This window comes from Vespa crabro, chromosome 2 (assembly GCF_910589235.1).
Source record: "Vespa crabro chromosome 2, iyVesCrab1.2, whole genome shotgun sequence".
Lineage (NCBI taxonomy): Eukaryota > Metazoa > Arthropoda > Insecta > Hymenoptera > Vespidae > Vespa > Vespa crabro.
The window spans coordinates 14417892-14441657 of record NC_060956.1 but is presented as its reverse complement, the minus strand read 5'-3'; the positions used below and the strand labels follow the sequence as shown (position 1 = coordinate 14441657).

The 23766-nt window shown below is 34.3% G+C and overlaps 4 protein-coding genes across 9 annotated transcripts; 2 read left to right on the top strand and 2 right to left on the bottom strand.

The window, feature by feature from the left end:
• Positions 1-281: 281 nt before the first annotated feature.
• Positions 282-13782, top strand: LOC124422323 (putative epidermal cell surface receptor). 6 transcript variants are annotated; one of them, XM_046958635.1, is made up of 13 exons: positions 282-909; positions 6065-6607; positions 6719-7012; positions 7135-7327; positions 7399-7613; positions 7682-8037; positions 9060-9321; positions 10134-11465; positions 11695-11893; positions 11965-12463; positions 12571-12931; positions 13029-13222; positions 13508-13782. In XM_046958635.1, exons 1-13 carry the CDS (start codon positions 738-740, stop codon positions 13601-13603), a joined length of 4716 nt encoding a protein of 1571 aa, XP_046814591.1. In that variant the 5' UTR covers positions 282-737; the 3' UTR covers positions 13604-13782. The 6 variants fall into 6 exon arrangements, with proteins under 6 accessions (XP_046814591.1, XP_046814590.1, XP_046814593.1 ...); XM_046958634.1 differs by having other exon boundaries at positions 9060-9327; XM_046958637.1 differs by having other exon boundaries at positions 283-909; positions 9060-9327; positions 10134-11069.
• Positions 13783-14358: 576 nt separating this feature from the next.
• Positions 14359-16026, bottom strand: LOC124422329 (probable phospholipid hydroperoxide glutathione peroxidase). Its single transcript, XM_046958647.1, has 4 exons — positions 15876-16026; positions 15500-15671; positions 15361-15411; positions 14359-15099 (listed from the first exon to the last, which is right to left on the bottom strand). Exons 3-4 carry the CDS (start codon positions 15365-15367, stop codon positions 14507-14509), a joined length of 600 nt encoding a protein of 199 aa, XP_046814603.1. The 5' UTR covers positions 15368-15411; positions 15500-15671; positions 15876-16026; the 3' UTR covers positions 14359-14506.
• A 73-nt stretch (positions 16027-16099) lies between these two features.
• LOC124422328 (pre-mRNA-splicing factor ISY1 homolog) lies at positions 16100-17453 on the top strand. Its single transcript, XM_046958646.1, has 4 exons — positions 16100-16240; positions 16331-16353; positions 16459-16777; positions 16849-17453. Exons 1-4 carry the CDS (start codon positions 16238-16240, stop codon positions 17215-17217), a joined length of 714 nt encoding a protein of 237 aa, XP_046814602.1. The 5' UTR covers positions 16100-16237; the 3' UTR covers positions 17218-17453.
• LOC124422325 (synaptotagmin-14) lies at positions 17241-23765 on the bottom strand. Its single transcript, XM_046958641.1, has 8 exons — positions 22882-23765; positions 21255-21443; positions 21004-21138; positions 20846-20907; positions 20581-20757; positions 20198-20515; positions 19767-20120; positions 17241-19691 (listed from the first exon to the last, which is right to left on the bottom strand). The coding sequence occupies exons 1-8, from the start codon at positions 22913-22915 to the stop codon at positions 19479-19481; spliced, it is 1482 nt and encodes a 493-aa protein (XP_046814597.1). The 5' UTR covers positions 22916-23765; the 3' UTR covers positions 17241-19478.
• Position 23766: the final 1 nt, after the last annotated feature.

The following is a 23766-nucleotide window of genomic DNA, read 5'->3' as shown; positions in this document are numbered from 1 at the left end:
ATTCGAAGGAAAGATCGAAAGAGAATGAAGTTTTCTTTTACGATGATTACTCTGTAGAATCGGCTTGTCTAGCAAGGTGAGCGTAGAGAATTCCCTGAGGCCTGGCATACAAGAAAAGAGGAACGAAAAGTTTTGATATTAGTAGTGGTGGTAATAGTGATGCCGGTGGTGGTTATTAGTGTGGTGGCGATGGTAATAGTGATGGTGATGGTGATGGTGATGGTGGTAGTGGTGGTATTGGTGGTGGTGGTAGTGATCGTCGTGATGGTGGTGGTGGTAATGGTCGTAATAGTGGTGGGACGACAAGCATGAAGGCAGCTCGAGAAGAGAGGAGGTAGATACCGCTTACTACTGCACTTCACCTCCGTCCTCGACACGGATCGAGTGCGAGCTTGTCAGCAAAGGATAGTAAATAAAATAAAAAAACGAAAAAATTTCTCCCTCGAAACGTAAAGCCAACGAATAGGATAGTAAACATCCTTCAAACATTCGACCTGATCGGAAGTGAAAACAATTTTTTATTAACATTTTGTGATTAGTTGTCACAGACGAAGTGAAAAAAAAAAAAGATAAAGAGAAAAAGAGAGAGAGAGAGAGAGAGAGAGAGAGAGAGAGAGAGAGAAAGGACGATTAAGTGAACAAATTTGATAAAATTGAATGCTAGTGATTTTGTTAGTGATCACATTTGTGTCAGGCTAGCACCAGTGTTTTCGTGCCGTACAGAAGAATGCGGTAGGATGCGCATCCAGAAAAGATGTTTTCTATGTACGCTGGCGGGACTTTGCCTTTTAGGCCTGCTAGCCTTTCCCTCCTCTGCGCTGGACATCGAAACTATCGCAACAACGACGATGACGACAAAAATGACGACGACGATGATGACGACGATGTCAACGACAACAGCAACGAACGGTAGGTATTAAACAATAGATTTCTCGTCCAGTTCAACAGCTCCGAGTTTCACTCAGTTCTTTACAAAATTCTTTACTTTCCCTTAGTCTAACGCCATTGTATAGACTTTTCCAAAAGAGGAAACGGTAGATAACTTGTCGCTGGACCGTTCAACAAAGATACACGTGCTCTGGCATGTATTTACTATCGTCTCATAGTATACCTTTGTATAACTATGTGAAAGTAGAATTCAATAACGTTGGAAGTTCGTTCGGTTTAATTTCACGATTGATATTTTAATAACAAAACAAAATCTCTTTCTCTCTCTCTTCCTTTCTCTTCGTTTCCACGTGCAAGATAAGAAAGTAAAGGAAAGAGTGTTTTTTTTTATTACAAGGACGGAAAGATGAAGAGCATTCGTCTTCGTTCGGATTTGAATCGGATTAACGGTAGTACGAAGAGTCCAGTTGGTGAACCGACCGACACGCATTCACTCGTACGACGACCTTCGAAAGAAACAAGACGCACCTAACTGTGACTTGTAAGGAGGAGTAGTCGGCCGTTGATCTTCCTTTTAAATTTCACGCTCCAAAATATAACATCGACTGGCTGACGCGAATTCGCGCGAAGCGACACAACTTTCTTTTTAAATTACAGCTGCGTATAAGCTTTGTAATGCATCAACGAATCACGTACTTTCTTTTACGATTTCTTATGAGGTATCCACCTCCCTCTTTCTCTCTCTCTCTCTTATTCCAAAGCAAATGGAAAATAACTATAAACATTTTAATGCAGCAATTACATTCATGAATCATTTGTGATGATATTTCCTCTTCATTTTTTTGTTACCTTTGTTATTTTATTTCTTTTCTCTTTTTCTATTTTTGAAACGCGTTTAATTCACAACTGTTTACTTCTTTTTCTCTTTTTTCTTTATTTTTCAACGATCGCACATAATAACGAGGTCGATCATTAACGATGAAAACAATGAAAAGAATTCACTGAGATTATATGGGTTAGCGATCCACTCTCTCGAAAAGTATGTGTTGAAAAAAATAATAGCGAAACAATCGCTATGCACTTTTTTTTTTATAAAGAACCGTTATAATTTTATCAGCGGAACAAAATAATGCAAGAAGTATATTCTAAGTGCTCTTAAGCATTATTGTTAAGTATTTTTATTTATCGAGTCATAAGACATCTCAATAATGAAATTTGAACGATAATAAAGAAACGTGATGTTTAGAATGGAAAGTCTATGATTATATATGCATTTATTTTTTTCTTTTTAGTATCAAAGAAAACATGAGAGACAGAATAATTACACGAAGTGTTGTAACGTAAGGATATATATATATATACATACATATGTCTATGCATAGAACGATTGAAAAATACAAAATAATGACAATTATGTAAGATTAAATGGATTAGTAAAAATGAGTTTATTTCTTCAAAAATTATAAAATGAAAAGTAATTATAAAATCAAAAGGATGATATAACGCAATAAAAATATTTTATCTATATATTGTAATTAATAAAAATATTATATCATTAAATAATTATATCATAAAAATATTATAATCATTATTTTTCACTTATTTAATTATACAATAATAAACAAACAACTATAGCTTTTAGTTAAAAATTCTTTAATAAATATTATTTCTATAATAATTATAAAAGAAAAAAATCTAAAACCTGTCTTTTTTGCAAGTTTGATTGTTCTAATAAAACTATCCAATGTATTATAGTAAAACACCCGATATATCGGTAAAGTTACATGAGCGAACGTACGTATAACTTGTATGTTTCGCATAGAAGAGGAAGACTGGTATAAGAGAGAAAAGAAGAGGGCAGAGAACTCTTCGAGGTCTCGCTCCTTGACCGAGTCTTTTATTTTTTAGAAATTCAAACTCTGTTTTCCATTCTAATATAAGAATGAGAAATAGAAACCAAGAGAAAGAGATAGATAGAGAGAGAAAGAGAGAGAGAAAGGGAGAAAATGAGATAGATAAAGAAAAAGAGAGAGAATGAAATAGAAAGAGAGTTCCAAAGATTACCAAAGAATCCGGAGACTTCAATGCTCATAGAAAGGATTCCGGAAAAGTATTATCAAGCGATATCGGATCGATCGTAAACGTTTACTAACGTTGTTATGAGGTTGCTCTAACGAAAGTAAGATAGGACGAAGTGAAAGCATATCTTGAAGAAAAGTTAAGTTTTTATAAATATCGAAAGAAAATCAATGCAATGTTTGACGTAATGGTCCTGTTAAAAGCCCTGATTAAGCGATAATCGAGTATACTTCTTCTTCTTTTCTTCTTCGTTTTGTCTCAGGACGCTTTCGAAGATAAAGAAGGCGGGAATGGATTGGGGAAAGGAACGAACGAACGAACGAGAGAGTGAACGCGGGCGCGGCACAGCGAACGTGCGAGAATCGAGTGTAATGAAGAAAAAGCGGAGACACGAGGACCCGCCATGTCTTTTGCCTTTGAACGTGATATATCCACATTTCTCTCTCGATCATAGTTTGCATTAAAAATGCCACCGTTCCATTCTTCGACTCTTCGTCTTTGTTGAAAGCACAGACTATTAATCTAAGATTATCTTTATATATATATATATATATATATATATATATATATATATATATATATTTCTTTCTCACTCTTTACTGAACCGTGATTAGTCCATAAATGAAGCAAAACTTTTCTTTTTATCGAGTTTAAACTAGGGCTTTCCTGCTGCTGTAACAAGTATTTTCGATCTGCATATCGTAGTTATGTATCCAACTTGTATACGATTAAGGGAAACAAGTAATAACATAGTAATACAAGTTAAAATATCGTTTGGAAAAGTTAGATGTTTAGTTATGTTATACTTATCACGATGTTTTGAATTTCGCAGAAAATTGAATATCGAATGATCAGAAATATATGATGATGTAATAAGAAAGATTATAAGAATCCATCGTCATTATCGAATTTCTAATGAAATTCATATTGTTCGTGGTAAAAACGTGTAACGTCTTGATTGAGACAAGATCGTTTGATTCGATTCGATTTGATTCAAAGAATATCGGTAATTTGATCGGTAAAACTCAAAAGTATGAAATAAAATTGTTATCCTACACCAAATGGCAAGTAGGATAGAATACCGTATAGCCAAAGGCATGTTCGCTCGGTGACCGACTATTTTCTCTCTCCCTCCTTCTCCGGTATCTTGCTCTATCCTCCCACCATAATATCCCGCGTTCCATCCAGTTTACCTTCTCAAGCTACCTTCTCGATATATATTTTTCTCTTTTCTTCTTCCTCTTCCCATTTCTCCTTCCTTTCGACTCAATAAGTTTCTTGAATCATTGCATTGTTTTTCTTTTTTCTTTCTTTTTTTCTTTTTTTCTCCTCGTTTTACAAATACCTACAAAAGTTTCATGACACACAATTTTAGAATTGTAAAATTTTCTTCGATCGATTATAACATCAAGGACGATCATTGATATACGAATTGATCTAGATCATTTAAAGAAAAATTTTCAACAATATCAAAATTTGTAAATGTTGATATTAATCGTTCGACAGCGACTTAGTATGTAAAATCTTCGTGTGGTTATAATTATCGAACGTTATAAATCTACATTGCGAATAAGTTGTGGTAACTTGTCTCTAGATTGGAAAATAATACGACTCGATATGTGAATAACGTTACACTGGCTGGCCTTCGATGCAAATATACTGTTTCTTTACGATTAAAAGTCTTGAGAGATTAAAGATCTTGAGAGAGTTACTAAGCTCTTGATCGACTCTGTTTTTTAAACATATTTTATCAAATACATATAGGTAAAACTGTCAAAACAACTTATATATACTTATATATAACAACTTATATATATATATATATATATATATATATATATATATATATATATATACATTGTACTTATATATATATGTTATGCTTATATATATAAGTTATACTTATATATATATATATATTAAAAAATCCTCTTGGTATCTTTTATTCTGTTTAATCCGTTTATCTTCTATTATATCGTTTATACTGTTTAAAGTGGAAATTTTTTCATTAAATTCACATATTTCGTTACAATGGCATACCGTGATTCTCGTAAGTCGCACGTGTCAAATATTCCATGTCAAGTGAATTCAGCGAATATAGAGTTCGTGTGAACTGGTTGAACCGTTACGATTCTTCGTTCTTACCGTAATGGAAATTGCATTTCCTTCATATTTGATAAACATCAGAATTTCATAGTATGAAATATTTCGATTAAATTTCGAATTAAATCGTAGATATGTGAAAAAGGTTGAATGAAAATGATGAATCGATCGAGATCATTTGATTTAAATAATTCGACAAAATATACATCCGTTTCGTGACTGTGATCCATTCGACTGCATCTTCATGAGGTCGTCCGTTACGTCAGCAAACTTTCTACCTGCACAGAGTCGTATCACCGGCAGATCTCTGACAATAAAGGCTTCTTTCAAACAAACCAGACAACGTCGTGATACTTTCAGTCGGTCCCAAAAAGAAGAAATGAATATCAGAATGTATGTAGGTTTATCAAGGACGTTTACTTCCTTGTCTTATCTTCTTCTATCTGTCTCAAAGCGTTACCTACTTAATATCCTGGAAACATTCATCAAGTGGCGATAGTTTGTCGAGAATTATCATGTATTTTCGAGGTTACGCGATATGAATGATATAAAAAGAAAAAAAAATCTATCCAAAAGTAAAAAACCTTCTTATAAATTAATCGTTGAAAGTTGTTCTACTGAAACGAACTCATTAGGTATTAGTAGAATTAGCACTTTAAATCCCCTCTTCATTATCGAACTTAAGAAGTTTCTGGCCCGGACATACCATCTCACTTACTCACAGTTTCTGTTACCGTTACACCGAACTTTTTGATGATGTTGTTTCACTGTTTTATTATTGATAACAATTAAATAATATAAACGTAAATTGTTCAAAAGAAGGTCAAAGGAAATTAGCTTATCACGTCAATATTTTAATAGAAAATAATTAATCTAATTACATGTATATAATACTTTATATTATAAAACGATAAGCATCTAAATTAAGTCGATAATTTTTATTAAAATCATTATGAAATAATTCATCATTGTTACTTTCTTTTTTTTCACGTAGCTGTCGAGAACGAAAATATATCGAGAGTCGAACCATTGGAAACTAGGACAAAAAACGAGACATTTAATTCGAAAACCGAATTATTGGCTAAAGAAGCGGACTCGAAAGTATCAATAGAGGCCAAAAAGAAATCCGTAGTCGACTTTAAATCGAAAGTGGAACAAAAATATCAGAAATTGTATAAGGAGGATGAAGCAAAGTCTTCGACCGCTTTGGTATCTTCAAGTAATACCACAGAATCAAGGTCCTCAAATAGAAAAGAAAGTACTGCTATACCTCTTCTATTTCGCGGAGAGGTAATAGCTGGTTCTACAATGAGGATACTTGATGTAACGGATACATCAACGTCGACAGAGGGGACGACAGAGGAAACAACGACAGAGGGAACGAAGATTACGGAAGAATCGCGAATCAACGAAGCGACATCCTCTTCCAGAGGAAGAGCACTTAATGTTTCTAGGCCCGAACCAACTAATTCTTTGCATGCCAATCTGACGGACTTGAGTGACGTCAGCATGGACGAAGACGACAAAGAAGTCGAAGGTGTAAATTTCTTTTCGTTCGACGAAAGCATTTCTCTTATCTCTTTCGAATCGATCGGAACATCCGTTTTGGATTAATTTCCTAATTACCGCCTATCGACGAACTTTCTAGGAGGAGAATACGTGGTACCTCATAACGAGACAGTATTGAACGTTTCATCGAGCTTGCTGCCTAGTTTGATTCAGTGTACCGACAATGGACGAACCTATTCCGTTGGAGAAAAAATTGTAAGGGATTGCGAAGAGAAATGTACCTGTAAGGAGGGTGGATTTATCGGCGATTGTAGATCACTTTGTATTTCGCCTTACGTTAGAGCAGGCAGAGGAATACATGATCCTCTTTGCGAAGAGAAATTAGTGATCGAGGAACCGTGTTGCGCTCTCTTGGTCTGTGCCGCGGATTCAGGTATGTACATTTCACATTTCGTCTCTTTTCAATCTTACTTCAATCGTTCTCTGCTCGTTTTAGTTTACAATTAATATGATCGAAATATAGAGAACGATCGAACGATGTTTTCTTATTCGTAGCCCCGGAACCGGAAGAGACCTGCATACTTGGAAACAAAACTATCTCGAGAGGACAACGTGTTGTAGATGGTTGTACGAAGATATGCATTTGCGAAGCTGGTGGAAATCTTAAATGTCAACCAAGATGTCCACCAAATGAAACCACCTCTATCGCGAGTCAACACGATCGTTGCGTCGAATTGATGGATCCAAGGTATCGTTCTAAACGTACTACATTATACGAAAATAGATGTTAGATCGTAAAAAAAAATTTCTAATCAACAGAGATTCTTGTTGCACTATAACACTCTGTGATGTTACTCTTGGTGATCACGAAATCAAAGCTGAAAATTCGACCGATTTGAGCGTCAATCTGACCGATGTTAAAGTTTTAAATTCAACGGCAATCAAGCTAAAACTTTCTGGAAAAAATTTAGAAACGGTTGCTATTGAAATATCCGATAATAATCACGTTTGGAGACAGCAAAAGCCGGATAAGGGTAATGTCGATATCAACGATAATTGTTACGTTTTCAAACGAATTAACAATCTTTCAACTCTATTTTAGCTGGCATCATTTCGAACTTAGAACCAGCGCGTACATATTATGTTCGAGTTACCGAATCAGGCCGAACTGGTCCAGCTATTCAAATATCTCTGCCTGCAGAAGTAATAAAAACTAACGTTTCGGAGAAAATGTTCGATAAAAACTCATGCAGTCACAGAGGGAAATCGTATAAGCTTGGAGCAGAATGGTACGACGAATGTATTTCCTTCTGCATGTGTGCTGAAGGTGGAAAAGCAGAATGTGTTACGATACAGTGTCCTACAGATTTTGGATTGGACGTTTTGGATCCCCATTGTCTTGACTGGGAAACTGTTCCAGCGAATTTCGTTCCCAAGGCACCTCAGTGTTGTCCTCAGGTAAAAAACAATAAATATTATATATATTTATTTATTTATTTATTATATTTATTAGTTAAAAATAAAAATTAAGAAGAATATATAACGATAATAATACGAACATTATAATGTATGCACACATACACATACACACACATAACACAACACACACATACAATACTCTATAATCTATAGAGGATATTTCAAAACTCAATACATAAACTGTGAGGGATATAGTTAGGGAGATCCAAGGCAAACATTTTTTATCAAACAACATTGTATCGAAAACTTCGTTAATTTAGCACAACTACTGGACAGATATTGAATGATAACGAAATAAAACAGTTATACTGCTCATAGTTACAGAAACTACTAATTACTTAACAAACTTATGGGTGTAACAACTGACAATTTAACAATTGACTTATAATTGGAATCACTTCATCTGTACAAGCTGCAGTTGTCAGAGCAAATATTAGTTGATAATTTTCATGCTCTACGCTAACAACTTGGTCGCATAACGGGATAACAAGACTTCATCAACCCCATGCTGTCTGACAAAAAATGTTTGCCTTGGCCTCCTTAACTACTCCTCACAATTTGTATATTGAATTTTCATTGTGTATATATATATATATATATATATATATATATATATATATATTAAATTTAATTAAATTTGATTGTGTATATGTTAAATATAGACTATATATATATATATATAATCAATATTTAAAATTTTATATTTAGAATTTATATTTAGAATATATATGTATATAGAATTTCACGATTACGTACTTATTCTATTACTCCCTATTACGAATGTTTGTACCATCCATCACATTCAACATTTCTCTTTACTGTCCTTCACAATATCTATATTCACTCGAAAAATAAACAATTTTTGAGTTACATATCATTTGAGCTTGAAATGCAAGGCATATGTTTACGCGAAACGTAAACATTGCCAACGTTATTCTCTTTTTCTATAATAATATCCTATTAACAATAAAATATATATTTATCAATTCTATACTTTTCAGGAAGTCCGTTGTAGAAATAATGGATCTTGCAATTACGAAGGAGTAACGTATGACAATTGGAGCGAATTACCATCAAATGTAACTGGATGTGAAAAGAGATGTTATTGTGAAATGGGAAATGTGTCCTGTCAAGCAGCCTGTCCACCGGTTCCTGCTTTGCCACCTGTAACCTTACAATGTCCATCATATCAAGCAGCATTGATGCATCTGCCTGGAGATGAATGTTGCTTACATTGGGTCTGTGGACATCCCTCATTACAGGGTACAGGTAGACTCCGAACTTTAATAGTTGAAATTCGATTATATCATTCGACTTATAATATTCTACGAATGATTGAAAAAATTACTGAGGATTGAAAAATGAACGATCAAATAATTAATTTCTAACGAAAAAAAAGAATAATTGATTGTTTATAGTTATTCGTATTTCTTGTTCGATTAATGTGACGGTGACGGTATTCGTAAGGATAAAAACTTTTCCATCATTTTTTCGTTTTCTGTAACAATGAATCTTTAATTGGGTATTTGGTATTGGGTTACGCTTTGTACCATGCTCGGACCTGACTGGATATGTCCAGTATATTATTTCGAAAAAAGATGTATGAAAATCCGTAAAAATGATTATCATCTTAGTTTTGCGTGTTCATCAAGACTATGACGTATCATACACGAAGACATTGACACATAAACATGTCTCACCAAAAAAATTGTAATTATGTATCGTTCACCTAAAAATGAAGAATCTCTTATATGTAAGAATCTTTTATATGTAGGTATAGATATAGGATATATATATATATATATATATATATATATATATATATATGTGTGTATATACATATATAAGTTAAATAATTTAAATAATTCCAAAAACCATAAATTCCGATTGCACTTATTCGATAATTGTATATTTTTGCATAAGAAGCTGTAGATGCATGCTTTGTACGGCCGCAGGTATGCTTGTACATACACATATGTAGGTAACTTGGATCTGGCTGTAAATATGCATGGACTTTGGACAAATTCTGACCGCTTACTGACTATTTCTATGACAATAGACTTTACTTATTGCAGGAATGAACGTGACGTCCACGTTCCCCGGCCCCTTAGCCACAGACACGTTCAATCGGAAATTGATTGACGATAGCAAAAGATCGAATAACGAGTCGGAAATGGTCAGGCCCAGCCAGGAACCGGAACATGGCACTTCCTCCTTGCGGGAAGATTCAAAAAACACTAATACTTACTCTTCCCCTGCCACTACTCATGGACTCTTTCATTATCCTATGGATCCTGGACATCCTACCGTACCATACAATGGACCTTATAGTCCTGACTATAATCCTACTCATCCTATCATCGATGATGTCTTTCATTTGTCCTCTCAAACCGAAAAATTATTGCTCAAAGATAAATCGAAATCTAAGTTGGATTCTAAAAAGCCCATCGAACCAGTGAAAACACATTTTCCTGGACCTTTGAATCCCGATAAATTTCCCGATAAAATTATGTCCGTTACGAATCAACCGAGCATGGATAATCAATATATACATAGTACGATTAAACCAAGTAAATTACCATTTTTACAGAAAGGCAGTCACAACGTTGACCAACCTCAATTTATACCGTTAAATCCTCATCAGGAATCCGACGATTCCAGTTTCTCATTTGTACCGAATAACGGAGAGAATATACCTCCTGCTAGTTTTAATTCTCATTTTGATGACAGCGCGGCAGGACCACCTTACCGTGATTCGATACCAACAAAATCAGATCCAATCGATCCAAACGTGATAGTCCAAATGAATTCAAAAAAGAAAACTCAAATTGACGATACTTTCTCCGATTTAGACAAGATCAAAACGACGGCACCTACTTTACCGGGTAAACCAAAACAAGGTCAACGCAATCCCGAACAAGAGATCGCACCCGACGAACTTTATCATCTTATAAACATTCAACATCCTGGCTTAATTCAACTTGATCATGGTCCGCCTCAGGGACATTCCGGTATTTACAATCTTCATCAACAAATCGCAACACAAAAGCGACCATCCACTAATCAAATACAAACAAGTTATTTTGGAACCCCACCACCTGTAGCAAAAAAAACTGGCAAACCACACATTTTTACGCAAAAGAGTGAAAATGGACAGACCACTTATCATATACACACTCCAGATATTCCTAATACTCCTCAACAAATAGAAGAATTGTTGGCTCATATTAGTCAACACGATCCTAATCTAGGACCTTTCCAACATTATCCTGGACAACCAGCAATACCTCATAACATACCAACCGGTCCGCAACCTTCTCTACCGCTTCATATTGATGCTCATATACCACATTCAGGACTCACGCACTTGAATCATCCGTTCGCAGCACAAACGCCAAACCAGTCAGGTTCGTCCCTGATAAAAAAAAAAGAAGAAAAAAGAAAAAAAAATAAATAAAATTAATTGATTTCGTATGACAATAGGTTTTCATACCTACCTATATCTTGATTTCTAAAATCGATCATTTTAGGAAACATCCATGTTCTATAATGAAGAATAGGTCTTATCAATTATTCGAAACTTATATACGTTAACGATCTTAGAAAAATTGAACATTTTTACAATTTCTATTACAGGATTAGATCACAATGTGCCACCAGGTTTTCCATTAGCAGGAGGTATTCCTAATTTTCCTGTATCATCTTCATCTGATGAGGTCACTGTACAAGTTCTGGAAGCTCTCGATGAGAGTACAGTACGATTAGTATTTACGGTACCAACGATTTTAGTTGGTCTTCATGGAAGAGTTGAATTAAAATATACGAGTGACTCTAAGTAAATTATCAATTAGTTTTCACTATATTCATGAATTATTCTATTATAATAATATTGATATAAATTTTTAGAAATTTTAATCCTACTACTTGGAAATCCAAAGTATTTGCACCTCCTGGTGATTTAATAGCAACTCCTCAATTGGAATTCGAATTAGATGATTTAAAACCATCAACAGAATACAAAGTGAAAATAACGGTGAAGCTAAAAGATTTAACGAACAGTCCTACGAGTAAAATATACTCTATACGTACTTTGGAAAAGCAAGCTGAGATTACAACATTACCACCACAAATACCAATCGATGCGGAATTACAAATAATGGAAACAAATTCGAGTTGGATAAATATTATGTGGAAGAAATTTACCGATTACGAGTTACAGTTCATCGACGGTGTTCAATTACGATACAAGGAACACGATGGGAAAGTATATGCAGCAACTCCATTGATTCATAGAGCTGTCACGAATTATGTTATAGAAAATCTTAAACCGATGACAACGTACGAAATTGGAATTTATTTTATACCATTTCCTGGACAAGCTACTGAACTTGTAGCAGAAAAAACGGTAATATACAATGCATATTACATATTTTATATAAAAATTATTAAAATGTTTATTATTAATTTTTTAATAGAAAAATTCAAGTATATACATATACAATTTTTTTTTAGATTCATGTAACTACATCCTCCGAGCCAGATCCTTATTCATTTGACGTAAAAGTTGAAATAAAAACTATCAAGTCGACCGATGTTGAAATATCTTGGAGTGGAGTTCCTTATCCTGAAGATAAATATGTCAATATTTATCGAGCAATTTATCAAAGTGACAGTGGTAAAGAAGATACAAGTACATTTAAAATTGCTAAAAGAGATTCTCCAGCTAAGACTATTATCAGTGATCTTAAACCAGGGACAAGGTATCGTTTGTGGATCGAAGTTTATTTAACGAATGGAAGAATTAAAAAAAGTAATGTGCAAGATTTTGTTACTAAACCTGGTATTTTGATACCAACGAATGTGCCTCGACAAGGTATTCACTAATCTTTTATAATTTAAATATGGATTTGAATATGCAAATATGTATTTGTAAATAATTTATATGTAAAAAATTCAATCTTTGTTTACAGCGGATAAATTGGCTTCTATACCGTTACACGAAGGAGATTATTATGGTCCTTTAGTAATAGTAGCCATAGTGGCATCACTCGCAATATTATCTACATTGATTCTTTTAATGATGTTGATGAAAAGACGAACGAGCAGTAAGGCGGATATATCACCACGCAAAACTACATCGGCATATGATAATCCTTCCTATAAGGTAGAATTACAACAAGAAACTATGGGTAATTTATTGTTATTGCATTTCTTTAATTTTATATACGTGAAAAAGAAATTGAGCGTGAAGGAAGAATGAATTAAAAGAATGAATTGAAAAGAATGAATTGAAAAGAATGAATTGAAATGAATTGAAAGATTAATTAGAATATTCGAATAGAAAAAATACATATTAGTTAATAGTAAAAAATTAGAGTAAATAACTATAAATGCTCGATTAATGTAATATTTATGATATAAATATTCAGCTTTATTAATTTCTTTTTAGACTTATGAAGACGTTACGACCATCACTAATGGAAAAAACAAAAATATGGAACACGAATTGGCTACAATTAATAGCAATGTTAAGGGAACTGCCTGATATTCTGTAATTTATTAGATTATATTTATTTATACAATTTTGTTAATATACTTATCAATTTGTAAAATCCGTCCATATAAAATGATCGTATATATATCATACGCAAGATATGCGTTTATTCAAGAACGTGTGGGACTGTTCATTATTGTTAGTATATATAAATATATTTTAAAAATTTACTTCACATATTTTCATCCCAATTTTATATAAAAATAATGAAATCTCTTCATTTATTAAATATAGAATTTAATATGTGTCATGTATTAAATCTTGTACATAGAGCAAGTGATAATGTAACTTTTAAGATATTCCGTGAAGATATTATAACACAAAGATTTTTACAAGCATTTTTACTTCTACTCAGCTTTAGGATATTAAATTAATAAATAAACTTCAAATATAATTGTAAGAAACTGTGAATAAGCTATGCTCTAAATTAAATGCTTAAAAGTGTTTTTAAATATTTACTTATAAATGTTATTAATAAATATAATATATGTATTTTATTTAATGTTAAAATTTAAGTATATAATCATGCTGAGTTTCTTTAACTCGGGACTATTTTGTACAGTCTGCATTTATATTGTCAGAAATCTTGAAAATAAATTTATTCATTATAATAACTTACGTTACTATAATCTTTAGATAGAATAGTATTTTTTTTTAAATACCATCTTTTATTTGTGTTGTAGGTAGTCACTTTATTAAATTATAAAAGGTTTTGGAAGCAAATAATATTATTTAAACAATTAAAATAAGATCTATAAGATGCTGTTTTATTATATATTTATATATGTCATGAAAAGAAAAAAATTCTAAACTATAAAGTTATATCACATTATATGTTATCTTGATCTTTATATATTCCACATTACTAAACATAAATTTATCATATAATAAGATTTACAAATATTTGTTTAAAATAGGTTCCATTTCTATTGGTTCATTATTAGGAGCAAATCTGGCTACAACATTGCCTTTTTTATCAATGATAAATTTAGTAAAATTCCATTTAATGGTTCCCCCTTTATCTCCACCCAACTCAGTCAGCCATTTCCACAGAGGATGAGCATTATTTCCATTGACATCTACTTTTTCAAACATATCAAAAGTAACATTATATTTTTTAACGAAGTTAAGAATTTCTTGAGAAGTTCCTGGTTCTTGGCCACCAAATTGATTAGATGGAAACGCAAGAATTCTTAATCCTTCAGAGTTATACTTCTCATATAATTGCACAAGTTGTTTATAGTTGGTATCAGTTAATCCACAATTGCTAGCAACGTTAACAATTATTAATACATAACCACGATATTTATTCAAGTCTACATCATTTCCATGGATATCAAGCGCATGAAAATCATAAATAGAAGTTGCAGATTTCAAAGATTGTTGCTCATCATTTTTTGATGTACATAGCTCTTTATTGTTGTCATCACAATTCTCAGACAATACTCCTGTTAAAAAGCAGATGAGAAGCAACAGTATCTGGATACCTAATAAAGACGAATAAAGAAAATCCTTAACAAAGAATAAAAACGTAAAAAATTACAACTAAATTCTTTATATGATTACAAAAAAAACACTCTAATGACAGTTTGTCATCTTATTTCAATCCACAAATAAATATTCTATATAGTTTCATACATTTTAATAGCTATCGTATATTGGCTGAGTATTATTAATTTAAAAAAAACGAATTTCATTTACATATATAAAATTTAAATACTTGTTCTTAACAAAAGAGAATTACTCACGCAACATTTCCGGCAGAGTGTGGAATAATTTAAACACAACGATCAATGTATCTATAACAATTGAAATAATTCCGTCTTATTACTTCTATTTATTGTTAATATTAAAAGTTAATTAGACGTAAATAATAAATGACAATACCTTCGATGTATTCGCCAATATAATTCAGATTAATTGTGACAAAAGAACACAGCTCTTACCGGTTTCTTTGTTACTGGAATTTTTTTTTAAATGACGGACAAGGAAATACCAATTTCTTTTCTCTACTTTGGTCGCTCTTCACTTAACCACCAATCAGAATTCCTACACGTACCTTCGATAAAGAAAACAAAACACTATCTTAAAATGCACATAACCTTATAAGATAAATTATAATTTTGTTAAATTTATATGATAAAAATTCGATTAAAAAAAAATATTAACATATGCGTGTATTTAAATGCAAACTATCTTAATAAATATTATCTTTAAATAACTCTTATCTTGAGTTTACAAAGCGTTCGTGTCTTTAACGTACAATAGCATTGTGTATTGTGTATACTGGTCCATATTCAAGGAAATATTATTTATACTTAAAATCACGTTCTTCAAACTTATATACACATACTTTTTTTATAACAATTATATAAAAAATTCTAAAAACATTAGAATACACGTTTAAAATGTTCTATTATTCGTATTGACTGAATACGTTAAATTTTTCAATATAACCTAAAAAAATATAAACATTAATGAAATGAAATCTTACTATTCTTTTTTATTCATGTGGTTATTATAGAAATATTTTAATTAATTTAATGCACATTATTATTTATTGAATGAACTTGTATTGAATAAAGTCAATTTGTTCAAACCAAAGTTTAAAACACACATACAAATATGGTAAGTTAAATTATGTATATATCCTTATATGTTAAAAACAAAGTAATTTCTTTGTATAATTTAAATAAAACTGATTTATATTTTTTTCAGGCACGTAATGCTGAAAAGGCTATGTTAGTAAATAAAGTTTTCTTATGTTCTTCCTTTTAATTTCTTCTTTTTAATTTTTTTTGGTAGTTTTTTTCCATAGTAATTAATTCGTTGAAATATTTTAATAGGACCACCCTTGCGAGGTGGAGGGCAGCTCAAAGCAACGAAGGAGCCAGAAAAGAACAAGAGAGAAGACCTTATTTAGCCTCCGAGTGTCGAGATTTGAGGAAAGCCGAGAAGTGGAGAATGCAAATTATTAGAGAGATCGCTAAGAAGGTTGCTCAGATACAAAATGCTGGTTTAGGAGAATTTCGAATTCGTGATTTAAACGACGAGATTAATAAATTACTCAGAGAAAAGAGGCATTGGGAAGCACAAATAAAAGAACTCGGAGGACCAGATTATTCTCGTGTAGGACCACGGATGCTGGATCATGAAGGACGAGAGGTGAATAGATATTTTATCATCATTCGAGATACATTTACTAAAATTATTTATACTTTGTGTGAAATTTTTAGGTACCTGGAAATCGGGGTTATAAATATTTTGGAGCTGCAAAAGAATTACCAGGAGTGAGAGAACTCTTTGAACAAGAGCCTCCACCACCCCCTCGGAAAACACGTGCAGAATTAATGAAAGATATAGATGCCGATTATTATGGATATAGAGACGACGACGATGGAATTTTGTTACCGTTAGAGCAAAAAGCGGAACATGAAGCAAGAGACAAAACTATAAAAGAATGGCTACAGCAGAAGAATAAAGAGTCAGATTCGGAAGAAGAAATAGAAACGACTTCACAAAAACGTATACCATCGCAGCAAGATATACAAGAAGCATTACTTGCAAGAAAAAAGAGAGAACTATTGGAGAAATATGTTCTCTGACTGACACTTTATTTTTTATGCTCTTAATAACAACTATTCATAAATTTATTTAATTGTATCAGAGTACATTTTTATAAAACGCGATAAATATAGTTATTTATTTGTAAGTATGTAATAACATTGATCAAGGTAATTATTTTGTGCAGTAGACGTTTAAACTTTAATCGTTACTTATCGAGAAAAGGGTGCTGTAGATAAAATATAAATAAAAATCCGATGAGATAGTCTGTTTATAACGTTCGCGATCTTCACTTATAACAGTTTTTGAAAGAAATCGCGAATAAGATGATACAGTAGTACGCACCATCTTGATCTCATACTAGCATTAAAAATTTTTTTTTTAATTTGGCATATCTCCCTGTAACAAACGATTTTTAAAATTATTTCGTTTGTTATCTCGTGACTTTTCTTATAGCGTTCATTGGGCGTAGAAATCCGAGTACAACGAATTCTTTGAATTCTTTAGAGTAACATGACGAAGTGATATATAAGGCAATGTAATCACGAAATAGTGCTCCTGCAATGAGAGATTCATAAGATATCTTGACGACTTATTACGATTACTTCATTTCGAGTTGAATTACACACAAATAAAGAATTTGTTTTTGAGAGAGAAAATTCTGAAGAATGTATCATTGTCTGTATATGTGTAAGCACAACTTAAAAACTTCCATTCAATATCGTGTCATTTATAAACAGACTGTAACATAGTAAGTTATGTACAATCATGTTGCTGTTAGGACTCAGAAGTCAATGGCACTAAAAGTACTAAAGTATATCATATTATCCTACGATTTTTCTAAAGTAGACGCGTTTTTCTCGATCCAATTATAAAAATCTTCTAACTTATTTTCGTAATTTCTTCTTTGAGAGCTGAATTATAGAGAGCCACTATTATCGATTTTTAAGTGTACTAGAACCAGAAGTGCTAAAGAAAATCGAAGCTGTAATATAGCGTGTATTTATATTTATCCAACGAGTCAACTTCTGAGCCCTTGTATAATCGCTTCGTGTCTAATACGTAAACGACAGAACAGTTCGAGCATGGATTAATTTTTTCTTTTATAGCTAAAAGACTATAACACTTGTAAGGCTTGAAAAATCAAGCTCTAAATGATTCGTAGCTTATCCATTGATCAGTCTCTCGCCCATTTTTTTTTCGCCATCCAATTCCGTCTATTATTAAACGCGTAGATAGTAATGTAACTAGATCTATTCGTACTTATGAATTACAATCGCATAAATTTCTATGTCAATAATAAGATCGATAATCTACGATCATCATCACATCTGCATCAACGGGGTGCGTTTTGCGATTTATTGTGCGTCATTGAATTGTAAACGTGTCCTCGTCGTATCTTTCTCATTCAGCATCGCACAACGTCAATCCATTCTCGAACCATCACAAGACACCAAAATTCGTCGTACTAATTTGTATGAAGGAGTCACTGCATTCTAGAATATATATTGAAAAAGTACCGCGGAGCAAAGATAAAACTCGGCACACTTGTTAGCTCGAATCATTTTTGATTCGTTTTCCTTCTCTCTCTCCCTCTCTTTCTCTCTGACTCTCTTTCTTTTTCTCTCTCTCTCTCTCTCTCTCTCTCTCTCTCTCTCTCTCTCTCTCTCTCTCTCTCTCTCTCTCTCTCACTTTTTGCACTCTCATTGCACAAAGAAGCATACATACACACACACACACACTTACAGGCATACACACGCGCGTTCATTCTTTCCTTTCCTTACGCGTTTCCCCTACTTATCAGGTGTCACAGGTGGGACCACGACTTTTCCTAAAAAGGGTGAAAGGCACAAAGTAAAAGATAAACGATCAAGGTTTTGGCTCAGGCACATATGTCCGAATCGGAGAGTTCTCGTGCCACAAACTTGTGACCTCGACAAAGTCGATGGTGCCACCGTGATGAATGAAATATATCGAAAACACTCTCGACTCCCTCCGCCGTATCAAAAAGGGAAATGTATATGTGTATGTACTTAGTACATCGAGTATAGAGTTTACAACTCAGAGTTTTTTTAGCGCTTATTATTACGATAGCAAGCAGCTCTGATCGTAACGCAGTATCGACTATCGACAGATGAAACACTTATTGATTTGCGCGTGTATGTATGTTCTTTTCTTCGTTTTCATTTTCCAGTCGGGCAGTGCACGTTGGACTTGTTTCGTCCGACGATGCTGCTTGAAAAAAATGCCTAAAATCGAGAAAAATCTTTGTATCATTCGTCGTGTGAATCCTCTTTTTGCTTCAAGGACGTAAAAGCGAGTGCCAGCGTTGAACTTGGGTGGGCTGTCGGGCCACACGCATATCATTCCAATGTTGTAATTCCTCCGAGCCAGAACTGTTCAAACCTAGACAGAGCCAACCGATCATCTCTCTTCCTTTCTTGCCCATACCACCTCTTCGCCGATTATAAACCGAAACGAAAAGCGTCACATCACCTAATTGGAAAAGAGCGACCTGTGAACAGAAATAAAATCAAATTTATTCATTTTGAATATCGTTTAAGATATTCAAGTAATATATTTTTTCTACCTGGAAAACAAAGGTCTCTTTATAAAGTGGATTCGGTTGAGCTCTTTTCAAGCCCGTCTTTGATCGACTCATCTCATGGCCGTTACTATCGACGAGAGCCAATTTCACATAAGTATCTGGTGGTTTAGTATCATTACCACCGCCACCACGGAAATGAGAACCCTTGATAATTTCGACCGATAAACGTCCGGTCGTACCATTATAAGATAGCCCTATTAATATTTCTGCAACGCTTCCACCTTTCATGCTACTCCCATATGGCGGTATGGTAGGTGATGCGTATGATTGAACGGATTGTTGTGAACCTGTAGAATCGCTACGCGTCAAACTGCTGCTTGTACCCCAATCCTGAACCTGTAACGAGTTTCTATTTTAATGAGAATCCATTCGTATTTTTTAGGATATTTTAATAGGACAATTATTTAATTTACCGAAGATGGCGGTGGTTGCAAAGTCAACCAAAGAGTGGTTTCGAGTTGTAGATTGATTTGATCGAAGGAGACTCTGGCCTCTCCGAGTAATCTCTCTCTACGCATTCTTCCACCCCATAAATAGACTCTTAGTCGTACTCCCATAGCGTTCACATCTTCCGGATTAACACGAGGAAGAAGGAAGCTTTCCATATATTGAGGCGAGTTACCCTGTCGAACGCGAGTTTTACGTCTTTGTTTCTTAGATGGTAACAATACTAAACGCACTTGACTGCCACCGATTCCGGCTGGGTAGTTTCGTCCTTGCAAAACTTGTACCTGCCACAGTAAATAAGAATGATCAAAAGATATAAAAGAAAAGAAAAAAAAAAAAAATAACTAACCGTCATCTCACGCATTGGTGCATCATAAAGAAAAGCGACTTCCAAGCTACCAATTTCCTCTGGCACGGCTCCCATCCTTGTGATAACGTCATTCGTCGTTGGTGCATTCCGTTCGATCTCTGCCTCCTGTTCTCTACTATCGAGTATGATACTGGAGGCGCCGACCTCCACTACGCACTAAATTTCAAAAGAATTTCAAATTTCAAAAAGTATACAAGAGAAGGTAAATGTCCGAGATTAGATATGCATAGTATACGTAGATTACCTGTTGCTGCTGAGCTGTCGGTGTATGTTCCTCAGTACAACTACTTGAAGTAGTTCCGGCGTCTGAAATCCATTAAGTAGAACGTACTTCGTTATATAAGATACTTTTTATTTACATTTACTTTAAAGTAGAAAGGTTAGAAGTTATGAAATACCGACCAACGATCGCTGGCCCATCCTCAGCTTGTATGGTTAACGTATCTGGTGGTGGGTGAGGATGCGAGTTCAATCTTCGAAGAGCGTCTTCTTCCGAATCAGAGCTTGTTTCTGGATCCGAATAGGAAAATGCCTTCCCTAGAATACGATAACGTATCATCAACGATAGTTATTTTGATCGATGATATACATGTAAAAGGTACAAAGGATGAAAAGAAAAGAATTTACAAATGTACGTAGGTGCAAATGCTTACCTATATTCTTCGATATTTGAGATGCAGAGTTATTGCTGGACTCACAAAGCGGAACGCAAACTCCACCGAAGAGAGCAGCCGAGGTGGGCGGTGTGAAGCACCACTTACGAGAGAGGTAGAGGAAGATGGCCAGCAATAGGACGATAAAACCAGCAACGGCACCCAGAAATGCAGTCGCTTCCACAGGTACTAAAACAAACCCGATATAGAGAATCTTCGAATCGATTTTATTACCTTTAACTATTATCGCGCGAAATATTATCGATTTTTCGATTTATACAGATTTCTCAACATTGGCATGTATGAACTTTCGAACGACGATCTCGTGACAAGCGAACCGTTCTTGATAACATTATTCGCATTATTGGTTACACGTCGTTACTACGTTAGCACGCTTATTATTTAATCCAAAGAAACTTTACTGATCTTTAACACACAGAGAAACATAAGAAAGAGTCTAATATATACCACGTACTATGTAAAATGTTAAATATGTGCTACGTATATACATGAAAAAGAAAATGATATCATAATTAGTAATGTCTTCTTAAGGATTTTCAACTGGAAAAGATTAAAGAGAGAAAAAAATTGTTTTTTTTTTTTTTTATTTTTCTTTTATCAATAATGATTATTTATAGTTTCGAGCTGAGAACTCTCGGCCATCCATAAACGAATTTTATAATCAACTACTGGTTGCGCATAGTACTGTCGATATCGAACGTTTCAAACGATAGCAACGCATTACACTTTAATGACCCGGAATAATTAATCGTCGCCCCAGATATCGTAGAAACTATCGTGCTACACGCAATATTCTACGCACGCACGGTCTTGCGATGTTACATATTTCTTTTCTGTTCCGGAAAAGGATAAAAATGAAAAGCTAATTCTCTCGCGAGTCTCCCTAGTAAGCGCATAAGACGATTTTTCGAAGAGACGTGCTCTCATCCGCGTTATTCGCTCGATGGGTTCGTCGATAACGCTACGAAAGGAATCGCGACTTTGTGGTGTCACAAAGGAGAGAAAGAGGCGAGAAAGGGAGAAGGGAAATTGAAAGAGAGAGATAGAGAGAAAGAGAGAGAGAGAGAGAGAAAAGGGGAGAATGAAAAAAATAATGGCTTTGCGCAATGCGGAAGATGGAAAGAAGTACACGCGTATGCTTTTAAGAATGTTTGTAAAAGTTGATCATGAGAATGAGAAAAAATATTGATAACCGTTGAAAGAATTGGTAGTATCGTCGAAAAAATGTGAATGGTGCACGTGACGAGAGCTCCTCGTTGTCCGAGGACGAAGAGAACGAAGGTGAAGGAGTGTTGAGACGGAAGGGAGGGAGGAGCGTATCAAGAGGGTGAGATGGACGGTGAGATGGTGGGTAGGTGAGAGGTGGGAAGGGAGTTTATCGCGCGGCAATGCGGTCGACCGTTCAGTAAGAGAAGCTCGGAAATTTTAAAGAACCGATTTCCGCGTTTGAGAATTCCTTGGCGAGCTATAGGGTTACGTGGCTATATCTATCTACGTGCTTGTAATATTTGTGTTAGAGGCAAATACAGATCACGAATTAACGACGATTCTCGTGGGTCTCGACTCGGTATTCAGTTCAATTCGCGGCACGCTCGAGTGGACTTACCCGCTAAGAAATGGTCTGATCCAGCCAGAATCATGCTCGTCCGTGGTGACACATTTAAAAAAAAGTAGCTCGAGCCACCTTACGTGTGTTTCTCGATCGGGCACGATAAGTAAGTCGGCCAGGATGATGGACGCATCGTACGATATAATTTCTCTTTCCTTTCACTGTGTCTATTATTTTGTTCGTGTTAGGACGGAAAAACACGGGCGGCGACGCTTCGCGTTAGCCTTCCGACGGCTTTCACAGGAAAAAAAACGTGGACGCTTCCTCGAGGAGCGTCGTGGTACGTGGGCGAGGGTGTACACAACGGCACTCTGTTGCTCCGCTCTCTGATAGACTTGCGCCCGCAGCACCCTAAGCGTGACACTGCCGCGCATGCGGGTGCGCCCCTCGCAATTACCGCTCCTAACCATTCGGCTTTCGACGATCAACCGACTGGTCGACCGCCTGACCGACCAATCGACCGACCGACCGATCACTCCTCTCTATCCTATTTTCTTCTTTCTCTTTTATTCATTTTTACCTCTTTACCTATATTTCCCTTGTTTTCTCTATTTTTTCTTTATTTCTAATTATATCCTTTTTGATACGCTACAATTTACCTACTTTTTATTGGGATCATTCTCGAATTAACAAACGAGTGTTTTAAATTAAGGAATATTTCACAATGAAAAAACAATATTGAGTGCTTCTCTTTTCGATAAAGTTTTACTTTTTTTAATATCCATAGGCCAATTCGAAAACGACTATCTATCTAAAGACAAATTTTATGTAAATCTATTAACAAAAAGTGAACATAATTCTTTCTTTATATTCGAAATCCCTTTCTAAAGGAGAAAATTAACATATAATTTAATGGTATTAATTAGAACAGAAAATAAATTT

Coding starts and splice junctions, on each gene's coding strand:
- LOC124422323 (XM_046958634.1), top strand. CDS start 738: ATGCGCATCCAGAAAAGATGTTTTCTATGTACGCTGGCGGGACTTTGC. Junction 910..6,064: donor AACGACAACAGCAACGAACG/GTAGGTATTAAA, acceptor TTTTTCACGTAG/CTGTCGAGAACGAAAATATA. Junction 13,223..13,507: donor ATGATAATCCTTCCTATAAG/GTAGAATTACAA, acceptor ATTTCTTTTTAG/ACTTATGAAGACGTTACGAC.
- LOC124422328 (XM_046958646.1), top strand. Junction 16,354..16,458: donor CGTAATGCTGAAAAGGCTAT/GTTAGTAAATAA, acceptor ATATTTTAATAG/GACCACCCTTGCGAGGTGGA. Junction 16,778..16,848: donor TGGATCATGAAGGACGAGAG/GTGAATAGATAT, acceptor TGAAATTTTTAG/GTACCTGGAAATCGGGGTTA.
- LOC124422325 (XM_046958641.1), bottom strand. CDS start 22,915: ATGATTCTGGCTGGATCAGACCATTTCTTAGCGG. Junction 20,908..21,003: donor GGATGGGCCAGCGATCGTTG/GTCGGTATTTCA, acceptor AATGGATTTCAG/ACGCCGGAACTACTTCAAGT. Junction 20,758..20,845: donor CGACAGCTCAGCAGCAACAG/GTAATCTACGTA, acceptor TTTGAAATTTAG/TGCGTAGTGGAGGTCGGCGC.